The sequence below is a fragment of the Bombina bombina genome, chromosome 7, assembly GCF_027579735.1.
Source record: "Bombina bombina isolate aBomBom1 chromosome 7, aBomBom1.pri, whole genome shotgun sequence".
Lineage (NCBI taxonomy): Eukaryota > Metazoa > Chordata > Amphibia > Anura > Bombinatoridae > Bombina > Bombina bombina.
The window spans coordinates 116,946,296-116,962,052 of NC_069505.1; the positions used below are offsets into that span (position 1 = coordinate 116,946,296).

The 15,757-nt window shown below is 38.5% G+C and overlaps 1 protein-coding gene across 1 annotated transcript in view; it reads right to left on the reverse strand.

Moving 5' to 3' along the window:
* Positions 1-15,757, reverse strand: part of MICAL2 (microtubule associated monooxygenase, calponin and LIM domain containing 2) — a 529,879-nt gene that overhangs the window by 36,787 nt on the left and 477,335 nt on the right. Inside the window, exon 42 of the mRNA XM_053689298.1 lies at positions 1,227-1,326. Coding sequence (XP_053545273.1) covers positions 1,227-1,326 — 100 coding nt within the window. The remainder of the gene's footprint in view (positions 1-1,226; positions 1,327-15,757) is intronic.

The following is a 15,757-nucleotide window of genomic DNA, read 5'->3' on the forward strand; positions in this document are numbered from 1 at the left end:
TGTCTCTCTTCCTCCCCCTCTGACTCTCATCCCTTATGTAATGAAAGAATCTATAAGCATAATTTGCAGCATTAAAGTAAAAAGTATGTTTTAAACATATTTTAATGGGCATGGATTTCTAGATCTCATAATCAGAGCAAGCAGTGTGTTATCTGGCAAGAGTTTCTGTTACAATCCTTTAAACTAAAATCAGATGTTTACTAAGTTGACCAGTTTTCCAAGACACCATTTAAAGGGACATGAAACCCATATGAAACCCATATGCAAATTTAAATAACTTTCCAATTTACATCTAATATCTAATTTTCTTCATTCTTTTGATGTCCTTTGTTGAAAATCATATCTAAATATGCTCAGTAGCTGCTGATTGGTGGCTGCACATAGATACCTCATGTGATTGGCTCACCCATGTGCATTGCTATTTCTTCAACAAAGGATATACAAAGAATGAAGGCGTATCCTGCCACTGCCTCACCAGCCTCTGACGTCACTGCACGTCACTGATATATATATATATACACACACACACAATACCCCAAAAAGTTAGGGGCCAGGGGTAAAATTCTAGGAACCAGTGGCTCCCTAGCTACTGGTTTGTCAAGCACTGGTGTAACAGGTTTATAGTAGACAAGTATGAAAACAGTTTTATTCCAGAAAAGAAAAAAAAATTACGCTACCATCTTTTAGATACAGCAAAGAAAATATTGACTTTAACGCCACTTTACCTCCACTAACATTTATACCCCGAACAAAGATCAATAAAACAAAAGTAACGTAGCATTGATTTTACTGTCAATGACATCATCTTCGTCAGGACAACCTGATTGCAATAGCTCTCTCATTAGGTCTGCCCTGCTTGAGATCAGAAATCTCGTTTTCAGTTTGAATAAGAAGAAAATTAAAGAGGGACAATGAAATATTTATTGCTTTCTCGCTATCAGGGCTCACAAGACAAAATACATTGAGACCCTGTATGAAGTGTAAAAAAAAACAACAAAAAACAATTGCTTCTGATTCTGTAAATCTTTTCTTTTCTCTCTATGATAATAAAGATATTTTATGCAAGAAGTAAAACTCCAATTTACAACAGTAATAAGATCTGCATGCAGTAGGAAACCAAACCTGTGCTTATCACCGGAATTAATACGTTTTTATGTTTCTTTGCCTCTCTGTGTCCCCCCTAAGGATTCATTCTGCATATTGATATACAGTATGGTCTAACTTACACGATCAACAGCTCCGACTCATAACGATTCAATTTGTTTTTCTCCAAAGCGAGCTGAAACCATTCATGAAGAAGCTGTGCTTCGCCCTGTGTATGTGAATCTGTTAAAGAAATAAATCATTATAATGCATGTTTTAGTCTCCTTCCCCTCCTATTACACAACAGTTTTACATTCATTCAGTAATGACTGACTGCTTACATTGTAAAAATATGAATAATTTATGTTCTCTTGTATACAACTCCTATCACACACACATAATAAGGTCACCGATGTAAAATCAAGACTTTCAGCCTTTTGTTTATAGCTGAGATATTAGTGTTAACAAAAGAAGCCAATGCAATCTTTAATTTTTTTAATATAAATAGTTTATAAAAGCCTATTATGTTGGTAAATTGTGTATAAAAGTTGTTTCTGGGTCACACACATGGCCTTTTAGATTTACGTAGCTGTCAAGTCAAAACTAACAATTAAGGATATAGTTAAAGGGACATTTTTTGGACTTCTACATCTCAGATATGAATTCATACGGCTAGATTTCGAGTTGTGCGTTAGGGTAAAAAAGCAGCGTTAAGAGGTCCTAACGCTGCTTTTTTTACGCCCGCTGGTATTACGAGTCTTGAAGGTTTAGGGTCACCGCACACTTCTTTGGCCTTACAGCAAAACGACTTACGTAAACTTCGTAAAGTCTTTTTTCTATGGGACTTCCATAGCTCCGGTATTACGAGTCTGTCCTGGGAGGCCAAAAAGTGAGCGGTACACGCTACCCTGTCAAGATCCGTAACGCATTCTAAAGTCAGTAGTTAAGAGTTTTATGGTACAACGCCGTAACATAAAACTCATAACTAAAGTGCTAAAAAGTACACTAAAACCCATAAACTACCTATTAACCCCTAAACCGAGGCCCTCCCGCATCGCAAACACTATAATAAAAATTTTAACCCCTAATCTGCCGCACCGGACACCGCCGCCACCTGCATTATATTTATGAACCCCTAATCTGCTGCCCCCAACATTGCTGACACCTACATTATATTTATTAACCGCTAATCTGCCGCCCCAATGTCGCTGCAACCTACCTACATGTCGCCGCCACTATATTAAAGTTATTAACCCCTAAATCTAACCCTAGCCCTAACACCCCCTTAACTTAAATAAATCTAAAGAAAATTACTATCATTAACTACATTATTCCTATTTAAAACTAAATACTTACCTATAAAATAAACCCTAAGCTAGCTACAATATAACTAATAGTTACATTGTAGCTAGCTTAGGATTTATTTTTATTTTACAGGCAAGTTTGTATTTATTTTAACTAGGTAGAATAGTTATTAAATAGTTATTAACTATTTAATCACTACCTAGTTAAAATAAATACAAAAGTACATGTAACATAAAACCTAACCTAAGTACACTATAATTAAATAAATTAACTAAATTAACAACAATTAAATCAATTAAAGGGACAGTATACACTCATTTTCATATAACTGCATGTAATAGACACTACTATAAAGAATAAGATGCACAGATACTGATATAAAAATCCAGTATAAAACTGTTTAAAAACTTACTTAGAAGCTCTCAGTTTAGCTCCGTTGAAAAGGTAGTTGGAAAGCCCACTGCAAGTGGGAAATAAGACACTCCCCCCCCCCTTCTTTTGCATATGAAAAGACCATTTACACAAGCAGGAGCAAGCTGGAGAAGGTAGCTGACAGTATTCACATAAAACTTTGGGGCTTGGTTAGGAGTCTGAAAATCAGAGCAATGTTATTAAAAAATAAACAAAACTATACATTTTTTTAAAAAAAAAAAAACCTTTATGGGTTATATAAATAGATCACCTACAAAACATTTATGCAAAGAAAAAATGAGTGTATAATGTCCCTTTAAATTAGCTAAAGTACAAAAAAAAACAACAAACACTAAATTACAGAAAATAATAAACAAATTACAACATATTTAAACCAATTACACCTAATCTAATAGCCCTATCAAAATAAACCCCCCCCCAAAAAAAAACTCTAGCCTAAACTAAACTAAACTACCAATAGCCCTTAAAAAAAAACCCACTTAATTACAGAAAATAATAAACAAATTACAAGATATTTAAACTAATTACACCTAATCTTATAGCCCTATCAAAATAAAAAAGCCCCCCCAAAATAAAAAAAAAACCCTAGCCTAAACTAAACTACCAATAGCCCTTAAAAGGGCCTTTTGCAGGGCATTGCCCCAAAGTAATCAGCTCTTTTACCTGTAAAAAAAAAATACAAACAACCCCCCAACAGTAAAACCCACCACCCACACAACCAACCCCCCAAATAAAATACTATCTAAAAAAAACTAAGCTCCCTATTGCCCTGAAAAGGGCATTTGGATGGGCATTGCCCTTAAAAGGGCAGTTAGCTCTTTTGCAAGCCCAAACCCTAACCTAAAAATAAAACCCACCCAATACACCCTTAAAAAAACCTAACACTAACCCCCTGAAGATCGACTTACCGGGAGAAGTCTTCATTCAAGCCGGGCCGAAATCCTCAACGAAGCCGGGAGAAGTCTTTATTCAAGCCAGGCGAAGTGGTCCTCCAGACGGGCAGAAGTCTTCATCCAGACGGCATCTTCTATCTTCATCCATCTGGCGCGGAGCGGGTCCATCTTCAAGACATCCGATGCGGAGCATCCTCTTCATCCGACAACTAAAGACGAATGAAGGTACCTTTAAGTGACGTCATCCAAAACGGTGTCCCTTAGATTCCGATTGGCTGATAGAATTCTATCAGCCAATCGGAATTAAGGTAGAAAAAATCCTATTGGCTGATGCAATCAGCCAAAAGGATTGAAATTCAATCCTATTGGCTGATCCAATCAGCCAATAGGATTGAGTTTATATTCTATTGGCTGATTGGAACAGCCAATAGAATGCAAGCTCAATCCTATTGGCTGATTGGATCAGCCAATAGGATTGAACTTCAATCCTATTGGCTGATTGCATCAGCCAATAGGATTTTTTCAGCCAATAGGATTTTTTCTACCTTAATTCCGATTGGCTGATAGAATTCTATCAGCCAATCGGAGTCTAAGGGACGCCATCTTGGATAACGTCACTTAAAGGTACCTTCATTCATCTTTAGTCATCGGATGAAGAGGATGCTCCGCGTCGGATGTCTTGAAGATGGACCCGCTCCGCGCCGGATGGATGAAGATAGAAGATGCCGTCTGGATGAAGACTTCTGCCCGTCTGGAGGACAACTTCGCTCGGCTTGGATGAAGACTTCTCCCGGCTTCATTGAGGACTTCAACCCGGCTTGGATGAAGACTTTTCCCGGTAAGTCGATCTTCTGGGGGTTAGTGTTTTTTTAAGGGTGTATTGGGTGGGTTTTATTTTTAGGCTATGGTTTGGGCTTGCAAAAGAGCTAACTGCCCTTTTAAGGGCAATGCCCATCCAAATGCCCTTTTCAGGGCAATGGGGAGCTTAGGTTTTTTTAGATAGTATTTTATTTGGGGGGTTGGTTGTGTGGGTGGTGGGTTTTACTGTTGGGGGGGTTGTTTGTATTTTTTTTACAGGTAAAAGAGCTGATTACTTTGGGGCAATGCCCCGCAAAAGGCCCTTTTAAGGGCTATTGGTAGTTTAGTTTAGGCTAGGGTTTTTTTTTATTTTGGGGGGGCTTTTTATTTTGATAGGGCTATAAGATTAGGTGTAATTAGTTTAAATATCTTGTAATTTGTTTATTATTTTCTGTAATTAAGTGGGGTTTTTTGTACTTTTTTTGTACTAATTTAATTGATTTAATTGTTGTTAATTTAGTTAATTTATTTAATTATAGTGTAGTGTTAGGTGTTAGTGTAACTTAGGTTAGGTTTTATTTTACAGGTAAGTTTGTATTTATTTTAGCTAGGTAGTTATTAAATAGTTAATAACTATTTAGTAACTATTCTACCTAGTTAAAATAAATACAAACTTTCCTGTAAAATAAAAATAAATCCTAAGCTAGCTACAATGTAACTATTAGTTATATTTATTTTATAGGTAAGTATTTAGTTTTAAATAGGAATAATGTAGTTAATGATAGTAATTTTCTTTATATTTATTTAAATTATATTTAAGTTAGGGGGTGTTAGGGTTAGACTTAGGTTTAGGGGTTAATACATTTAGTATAGTGGCGGTGAAGTTGGGGGCGGCAGATTAGGGGTTAATAAATGTAGGTAGGTGGCGTCTATGTTAGGGACGGCAGATTAGGAGTTAATAATATTTAACTAATGTTTGTGATGCGGGAGTGCGGTGGTTTAGGGGTTAATATGTTTATTATAGTGGTGTCGACGTTGGGGGTGGCAGATTAGGGGTTAATAAATATAATGTAGGTGGCGGTGATGTTGGGGGCAGCAGATTAGGGGTTAATAAATATAATGTAGGTGGCGGTGATGTTGGGGGCAGCAGATTAGGGGTTCATAAGTATAATGTAGGTGGCGGCGGTGTCCGGGGCGTCAGATTAGGGGTTAATAAGTATAATGCAGGTGTCGGCGATGTCGGGGGCGGCAGATTAGGGGAAATAAGTGTAAGATTAGGGGTGTTTAGACTCGAGTTTGCAGTAGCAATTAGCGCTTATAAAATTAACCAGAGATCAGATCTCTGATTAATGTTATAAATGTGCCCCAGATGCAACCAAAATACAGTGTAGTGTAGTGTATTTTATTAAAAAAATAAAAAACAGAATTTATGCTTACCTGATAAATTACTTTCTCCAACGGTGTGTCCGGTCCACGGCGTCATCCTTACTTGTGGGATATTCTCTTCCCCAACAGGAAATGGCAAAGAGCCCAGCAAAGCTGGTCACATGATCCCTCCTAGGCTCCGCCTACCCCAGTCATTCGACCGACGTACAGGAGGAAATATGCATAGGAGAAACCATATGATACCGTGGTGACTGTAGTTAGAGAAAATAATTCATCAGACCTGATTAAAAAAACCAGGGTGGGCCGTGGACCGGACACACCGTTGGAGAAAGTAATTTATCAGGTAAGCATAAATTCTGTTTTCTCCAACATAGGTGTGTCCGGTCCACGGCGTCATCCTTACTTGTGGGAACCAATACCAAAGCTTTAGGACACGGATGAAGGGAGGGAGCAAATCAGGTCACCTAAATGGAAGGCACCACGGCTTGCAAAACCTTTCTCCCAAAAATAGCCTCTGAAGAAGCAAAAGTATCAAATTTGTAAAATTTGGCAAAAGTGTGCAGTGAAGACCAAGTCGCTGCCTTACATATCTGGTCAACAGAAGCCTTGTTCTTGAAGGCCCATGTGGAAGCCACAGCCCTAGTGGAGTGAGCTGTGATTCTTTCAGGAGGCTGCCGTCCGGCAGTCTCATAAGCCAATCGGATAATGCTTTTAAGCCAAAAAGAAAGAGAGGTAGAAGTTGCTTTTTGACCTCTCCTTTTACCAGAATAAACAACAAACAAAGAAGATGTTTGTCTGAAATCTTTAGTAGCCTCTAAATAGAATTTTAGAGCACGGACTACGTCCAAATTATGTAACAAACGTTCCTTCTTTGAAACTGGATTCGGACACAAAGAAGGTACAACTATCTCCTGGTTAATATTTTTGTTGGAAACAACTTTCGGAAGAAAACCAGGCTTAGTACGCAAAACCACCTTATCTGCATGGAACCCCAGATAGGGCGGAGAACACTGCAGAGCAGATAACTCAGAAACTCTTCTAGCAGAAGAAATTGCAACCAAAAACAAAACTTTCCAAGATAATAACTTAATATCTACGGAATGTAAGGGTTCAAACGGAACCCCTTGAAGAACTGAAAGAACTAGATTAAGACTCCAGGGAGGAGTCAAAGGTCTGTAAACAGGCTTGATTCTAACCAGAGCCTGAACAAACGCTTGAACGTCTGGCACAGCTGCCAGCCTTTTGTGAAGTAAAACAGATAAAGCAGAGATCTGTCCCTTCAGAGAACTTGCAGATAATCCTTTCTCCAAACCTTCTTGTAGAAAGAATAGAATCTTAGGAATTTTTATCTTGTTCCATGGGAATCCTTTAGATTCACACCAACAGATATATTTTTTCCATATTTTATGGTAAATTTTTTAAACACCAAAAAACTCTTAGCCATCTCCGTGGAGATGTTGCCTGTGCAACGGCAAAGAGAATGACTGGGGTAGGCGGAGCCTAGGAGGGATCATGTGACCAGCTTTGCTGGGCTCTTTGCCATTTCCTGTTGGGGAAGAGAATATCCCACAAGTAAGGATGACGCCGTGGACCGGACACACCTATGTTGGAGAAATTGTAACCCGTTTTATTTTTTTATTTTGGGTTTAAAGTTAGCGGGAGTGGGCACTGAAAAGTGCCTTTACATTGCGGTCTATGGAAACTGTGTGATCCCAGTAAATATATATATGTATGTATATTCCTATTTATATATATATACAGTATATTTGGAATCGGTTGGCGCTCTACAAATACCTGATAATAATAATATATATGTATGTGTTTATATACATATTAACACATACATATATATGTACTATATAATCATATATATTTACAATTTGTTGCCATCGCAGTGCGACCTACCCCCTTTGCTGCGCTAGAACGAGTATCCCATTGGAGCCCATGGAAGCGCGCTCTTGTGAGCGCAATGATTCCCAGTGATGCAATCGCATTGCTGTCAACTTGTACATTTTGTGTTCTCTGGTATTACTCAGTGGAGCGCAAATATTGCTTTCACAAAAGTGATAGCTCTCCACTTGTGATCTGGCCCTATATAAGTTGCAAAAACTTTGCTCTATGAGAAAATGTTCTCAGACTGTTCTTATTAATTGAAGGTGAGGATCTCGCAAAATCATTAGTGCTTCACAATCAATGATTAAAGAAAACTACAAATACTTTACTTTTATAGTCATGACAATAAAAAAAGCATTGAGCCAACATTCTGTGAACACCCATCATGCCCATAATAAAAAGGCATTAATATTGTTTAACAAGTATCACAATAGTTTCAGAACATAAGAGGTTAATTTTAAGCATGCTAATTATTATTACCCATAAGATTGCTATAACAAATAAAAACAAGTTTTTAGGAGGTTTTCTGCAGAAAACACATTCCTGGCTGAGGGCGGCCTACTTTCGGTAGGAGGCATTTCAGATTGTGATCACTTGAAAAACATGCCGACGATGAGCTAGATTACAAGTGGCGCACTAAGGTTAGCACGGGTCGTGATAAGCAATACCGTGACCGAGCTAACTTGCACGTGTATTAAAAGTTGAAAGTAAACGGGTGAACATAAACAAAATTATGTTAGTGCGACTGAAGGTCTAGCATAAAGTATAAGTACATAGTACGCTATCTGATTAAATGTATTCATATAAATATATCTGTATACATCTATATCCGTATATAACGTACTCCTTCATAGACTTCAATGGAGAGTGAAAAGTGGGGGGAAAATAAATATATCTGTATACATCTATATCCGAATATAACGTACTCCTTCATAGACTTCAATGGAGAGTGAAAAGTGGGGGGAAAATAACACCCTTACTCTCACGCAAACACAATCTTGTTTACTCAAGTGTGTTAACACGATAAGAAATATGAATATTTTACATTCTAATGATCTTTACATAGCAGAATATGTTTTTTTTTATTGTTAAATAAATAAATAAATATATATATATAATGTGTAGGAGAAGGACTGCGCTCAAGAGGGTAAAATGAGTGGGGTAAATGTGTGAGTGGAAGGGGTCCAAGAGGAGGAGGCAAAGTAAGCCAAAAGAAGGAGGCAAAAAAACAAAAGAGAGGGGACAAAAAAGGGAGACTTAGACTTATAAGGACTGCCCTCTGACGAAGTGATCTAAACACGAAACGCGTAAGAGCGGAGCTACAAACATCTGTTACGTAACTTCCGGTCTCCACAGTCTGGGCTAAACAGTCATACACAGATACCGGAGCTGCCTCTTGCACCTCACAACAGGATCCAAAACGGAGCACAGGGAAGTGAACTGATTTACTTTATTTTGTTTATGCTGGATGGGAAATTTCTAACAGCCCGCTAGTCCGTACAGGAAACTTTGGGTATTCAGCACAAGAGTTGAACTACTCTATATTGCAATTCAAACTAGCATTGCTAAAATCCCTCCCTCTTATCTATGGACTTGTAATAGCCATAGTACCACAAATACAGGAACAAACTAACATTACTCCTGCAGTTGTTTGAGCAGCAGAACTTTTAAATTAAGCATTGATACCAACCTATCTTTTGCAAATAAATCTTTATATTTTTTTATACAAACAACTGCATTAAGTTTGGTGTATAATAACAAAACACCCCTCCACTATATCAACTGTAGGTAAAAACATCTTTACCACAGTGTGTATATATTTCCTACCCATGCAAGTCCCTTACCTCATATGATTGAAGTAACAGCAGGTGAGCAGTTTTCATACCTAAGCATAAAACGTTTCTGGTTTTGAACGTATTACACTATACGTCTCCCTTTTTTCCCCCTCTCTTTTGTTCTTTGCCTCCTCCTTTTGGCTTACTTTGCCTCCTCCTCTTGGACCCCTTCCACTCACTTATTTACCCCACTCATTTAACCCTCTTGAGCGCAGTCCTTCTCCTACACATTCGATTTTTTCACACACAGACTCTCCTCATAGGTGGTACTGAGGAACCAGTCTGAACTGGGACAGCAGCACAAGGCTTTTTTTCCCTGCCCCCCCCACCTTTTTTTCTCCCCTCTTGCTCCTTCTGAGACTTGTAAATTTTTGCTATTAAAATTGATAGCTATACCAGACATTTCAATTACATTTAGAACTACGAGCGCTACTACCACTCCCTTGTACACTATATTTATATATATATATATATATATATATATATATATAGTTTTTTTGGTAATATATATATTAGATATATAGAGATATATTATAGGAATACCTATTTAAAAACACTTTGAACATAATCTCCTGTGTGAAGAACGTTGGAATGTGAAATATTTACAGTAAATACAGAGTTAAACACGTTATTAAATATGATTTTACATGTTTTCAGCTACTTGACCGCAAAGGGCTCCAATATATACAAGCTCTCAGCTAAGATTTAAAAGCAAAAATGGAAAGGTTAGTTACCACATCTGGCCAAATGGGACAAGCCCAGGTACCACGTCAAGGTCCTTTCCAATACCTGGGACCCAAAAACAGCAACACAATGCAAGCTCTCAAATCCAAACAAACTGGGAACAAGGGAAGGATGCACAGGCTTATGTAATCACCTAGACATATACAAAACACGGAAGGGGACTGCACTTTCATACCGGACTGGGTACACATCCCATAACCCTGCAACATGCTCAGCCCTGGGTGCTCACCGGCACTCACAGGAAGCTGTGATTACATAAGCCTGTGCACCCTTCCCTTGTTCCCAGTTTGTTTGGATTTGAGAGCTTGCATTGTGTGGCTGTTTTGGATCCAGGGATTGGAAAGGACCTTGACGTGGTACCTGGGCATGTCCCATTTGGCCAGATGTGGTAACTAACCTTTCTATTTTTGCTTTTAAATGAGAGCTTGTAAGTGAGTGCTGGACTTTCTCTGTGTGTTGTATTAATTTGTTTTGTAATTTTCCCTATGGTTCTTGCACCAAGACCTGTCTGGGGTTAACTGCCTGTGACTCTGGAGACAGCACAGCTTCCTGTGAGTGCCGGTGAGCACCCAGGGCTGAGCATGTTGCAGGGTAATGGGATGTGTACCCGGTCCGGTATGAGAGTGCAGTCCCCTTTCCTTGTTTTGTATATGTCTAGGGTGATTACATAAGCCTGTGCACCCTTCCCTTGTTCTCAGTTTGTTTGTATTTGAGAGCTTGATTGTGTGGCTGTTTTTGGGTCCCAGGTATTGGAAAGGACCTTGACGTGGTACCTGGACTTGTCCCATTTGGCCAGATGCGGTAACTAACCTTTCCATTTTTGCTTTTAAATCTTAGCTGAGAGCTTGTAAGTGAGTGCTGGACTTTCTCTGTGTATTGTATTAATTTGTTTTGTAATTTTCCCTATGGTTCTTGCACCCAGACCTGTCTGGGGTTAACTGCCTGTGAATCTGGAGACAGCACAGCTTCCTGTATATATATTTTGTGTATGTATTTATGTGTTTATATGTATGTATATATGTATATATATATATATATATATATATATCAGGGGCGTATTAATGCAAAGGCCAACAAGGCCGGTGCCTAGGGCAGCAGTTTTTGGGGGGCGGCATTTGTCCCAAGTCACTAAATATTTGGTCATGGATTTTTTTTTAAAATTCTTTATTTATTTTTAAAAAAATTTTATTTTGAATGTGACCGGCTTTTTGCCGAGTTCACGTGACATTTTTCATCTGCCGCCCGCCTTCCTGTCTGACCCGCCTTCCTGTCTGACTGGAACTAACTGTCTACCATGAAGCCGGCCGCTGCGCCGCACATGGATTGAGTCCGTCTGAGACTCTGAGTCATAGCTGCACTTGCGCAGCTCTTGAGTGCCAGTGACCGCACTCACGCACTGTGACATGAAGACGGCAGTCACAGTGAGTGGAATGATTGGGATCGGTGGAGGAGGTGGCTGACCCGACTGAGTAAGACCCAGGTAGGAGCAGGGCACTGGGCAGCTCGGTACTGCTGGGAGGCGGTAGCGTTTTCATTCATCATCATTGTGTAGTGGTAGCGATAATTTCAAGTCAGCCTAGCCAGGAAAATATTATTTTAGTAATATTTTCCTGGCTATGCTGACTTGAAATTAACGCTACCACTACACAATGATGATGATCGGATCCCCAATGTTTATTTTGCAGTGAGCTGCTGAGCTAACACTGATCTCCATGTGGTAATAATTACTTCTACGGTCCACCAAATGAAGATCAGTGTTAGCACAGCTCACTGTAAAATAAACATACAGCGTCCCTAATTCTGTCTAACCCCTGTGTCTAACCAGCTATTTCACACAGGGGCCATATCAGAGCATTTGTAATATTCTAGTGTTTATGCAAATCAGTGACAGAATAGCTGCTGCTAACATGCAGCGGTTTCAGTGGGCTTTACATACTAAACTATAAGTGGCAGAGAGTTAGATTGTGACAAATGCTCACTGATATCCTTCCAACGTGTAAAAACAGAGTCACCTGCTGTACTGAGCACCCAGTGCAATGTAATCCAACTGAGTTACTATTGTTAGCACTTTTATCAGTAAAGGGGAGACAAGGGGAGACTGGAGACATCCCAAAAGTGAGACATAAGGAGCAGTTGGCTTCTTTATTGCAGCTAATTCAAGCTGTAATATTGCACAACATTTTTATAACTGTAGCAGGATTGTTGCCTCTACTAAATCAAATCATAGTAAGCTCACAGTAGATTTCACAAATCACATTAAAACCAAATAAAATGATCTGCAAAAGGCTGTAAGACTCAGCCTAGGGCACTGGTTTTCCACCTGTCATCAGCCCTCCCTAACAGGCCAGATTTTGAGGATATCTGAACTAGACCACAGGTGAAATAATAATCTGAAAATTTGGTCTGTTAGGTTGGCCTGAGGACAGGTTTGAAAACCAGTGGCCTAGGGGCAATGGCACCCTTTTCTACTAGCCAACCGTGCCATTAAATCATTTCATATTTACCTGCTGTTTCTGTAATATACATTTTTGAGATTTCCCCTCTTATTAAAGAGAATCTGGATTGTTGCTCATTATGCATACTTACATATGCTGCAGTTTCCTAATAGTGCTACATATATATATATATATATATATATATATATATATATGTGTGTGGTGTGTGTGTATTTGCATATATGTGTGACTGTGTATGTGTGGTGGTGTGTTGTGTGTGTATGTATGTGTGTGGTGGTGTGTATGTATGTGTGGTGGTGTGTATGTATGTGTGGTGGTGTGTATGTATGTGTGGTGGTGTGTATGTATGTGTGGTGGTGTGTATGTATGTGTGGTGGTGTGTATGTATGTGTGGTGGTGTGTATGTATGTGTGGTGGTGTGTATGTATGTGTGGTGGTGTGTATGTATGTGTGGTGGTGTGTGTGTTGTGTGTATAACTCTATGTATGGGGGGTGGTGTGCGTGTGTGTGTATGTATGAGTGGTGGTGTGTGTGTTGTGTGTATAACTCTATGTATGGGGGGTGGTGTGCGTGTGTGTGTATGTATGAGTGGTGGTGTGTGTGTGTGTGTGTGTGTGTTAAAAACATAACATAAAAACATAACATAAAAACATAACATAAATAAATGAATAACATTTAAAAATATTAATGGAATTGTCTACTCAGACTTACTCAAATATAGTCTAATTGTCTGCTGCTCAGACTTACTCAAATATAGTCTAATGCAAACACCTGGGTGTGTCTAGTTTTATTATTAGTACTCTGTGGTTTTATTATTGTACTATCTGGTGATTTTTCCGCTACTCGCTTGTTGTGCTCTTACTCGCAAAAGTACACATATACAAAGCGTTTGGCTCTTACGGTGTCAAGAAGAAACAACGATCTGGTGTAATTAAAGCGTTTAGCACAACTGGTAAAGAAATAAATGTTAGTGTAAAAAGACATATTTTTTTTATTTTTTTTACACCCTGACCAAAAAAAAAGTAAAAACAAAATGCCTTAAAACTGGGGGGGGGGGGCAGCAGAATTTTGAGTGCCTAGGGCAGCACAAAACCTAAATACGCCCCTGTCTGTAAATACATATATACATATATAAATACATGTGCATACATATATATATATATACACACACACATACCTATAGATATTTAGACATGTATATGTATCTATCTCTGTTAAACCCCTTTGCAGACCTTTTTGTCTGACACCTGAGACCTTATATAGATAAGCCCTTATAACCTTTTCCTATAACCTATAAACATTTTTTAATCATTTTTATTAAACAGTGTTATTATGAGTGTAGCTGTCCTGTGTAGTGTATTTTTATGTGTTTTGTGCAGCTTTTTAGTCAAGTGTAGCAGTTAACCAGAGCTCTGAAGTAACTCTAACCCGACGCGCAATAATATTGATTGTGCTCAAGCAAACGTGTTTACTTTCAACTCGTAATATGCGTACTACTTCCGAAGTGTGCAAAGAGTCACGATATACCCCTTATGGCTCGTGCACAACAGTTAGCGTGCCACTTGTATTCTAGCCCTCAGCGGGTTCTGCTTTATTGTTGGAGCCAGTCAAGAGTAGCATACGTAAGTATCAAGTGAATGCTTAGGGCATTTGTTTATCATTTTGTGAAAATATTCATTGGAATGGTTTTATATATCTATCATATCGTAATATACAAGTGGATAGAGAAATAGATATACAAGAATAGATGAACAAAATAGTGGCTTTAACAATGGAAAAGGTAGATGGATGGAAAAAATACAAATATATAGACTAGTGTTTGTACACCTCAGCATATCAATTAAAATTAGGAATGTGAGTAAGAAACGTCTTAAAGGGACATGAAACTCAAAAGTTTTCTTTCATGATTTAGACAGACTATACAATTTTATACAACTTTCCAATTCACTTGTATTATTTAATTTGCTTCCTTCTCTTGTTACCTTTGCTGAAAGGTTTATCTATGTATGCTCAGGAGCAGCAAAGAACCTAGGCTCTAGCTGCTGATTGGTGGTTGCATATATATACCGAATTTCATTGGCTCACTCATGTGTTCAGTTAGAAACCAGTAGTGCATTGCTGCTCCTTCAACAAATGATACCAAGAGAATGAAGCAAATTTGATAATAGACGTAAACTGGAAAGTTGTTGAAAATTGTACGTTCTACCTAAATCATGAGAGAGAAATATGTTTTTTTTTGTCCCTTTAAACTGCTCATGATAAATAAGCTTAAACAGTCAATCTTAACATTATTTCAGTTTTATTTACTAATACATTAATAGAGTACTTAAGGATGCTGAAATCTTACAGCGTTAAGTTCCAAATATTATATGAATTGCAAAAGTACACCAAAAATGACCAAAAAATGACCCCCGCTAGTAAATCACAATCTTTATTTTTTTTGTGTGTTCTAAAATACAAATGCTATTCTATATTTATATAAAACTATTTCCTTTCTGATTACAGTACTGTACTATCTTTCTGAGGGTACTATGTATTAGCAATGATATAAAACTATCTTTCAGTTGCACATATAAGCTGTATTATGACATGGAAATGACATAAAATGTTGTCTACACTTGGGGCTCCATTTATTAAGAAGCGGATGCTTCTTCAGAGCCCCATCGTTTCAGGTTCGTGTGAAACGTAAGTTAAGAAGCCTCGGTCGTAAGACCGCTGCTCCTTAATTTGTCCGCCACCTTTTAGGTGGCAGACTGAAATTATCCTGATACGATCGAGATGATTAACGGCCCCTGCTAGCGGCCAATTGGCCACCAGTGGGCAGGGGGTGGCATTGCACACGCTTTTCACCAGAAATGCTTGTGCAATGTTAAATGCCAACACTGTCGGCATTTAGCGAGGTCGAGGACCGTTGTTAAATCTACCCCTTGGT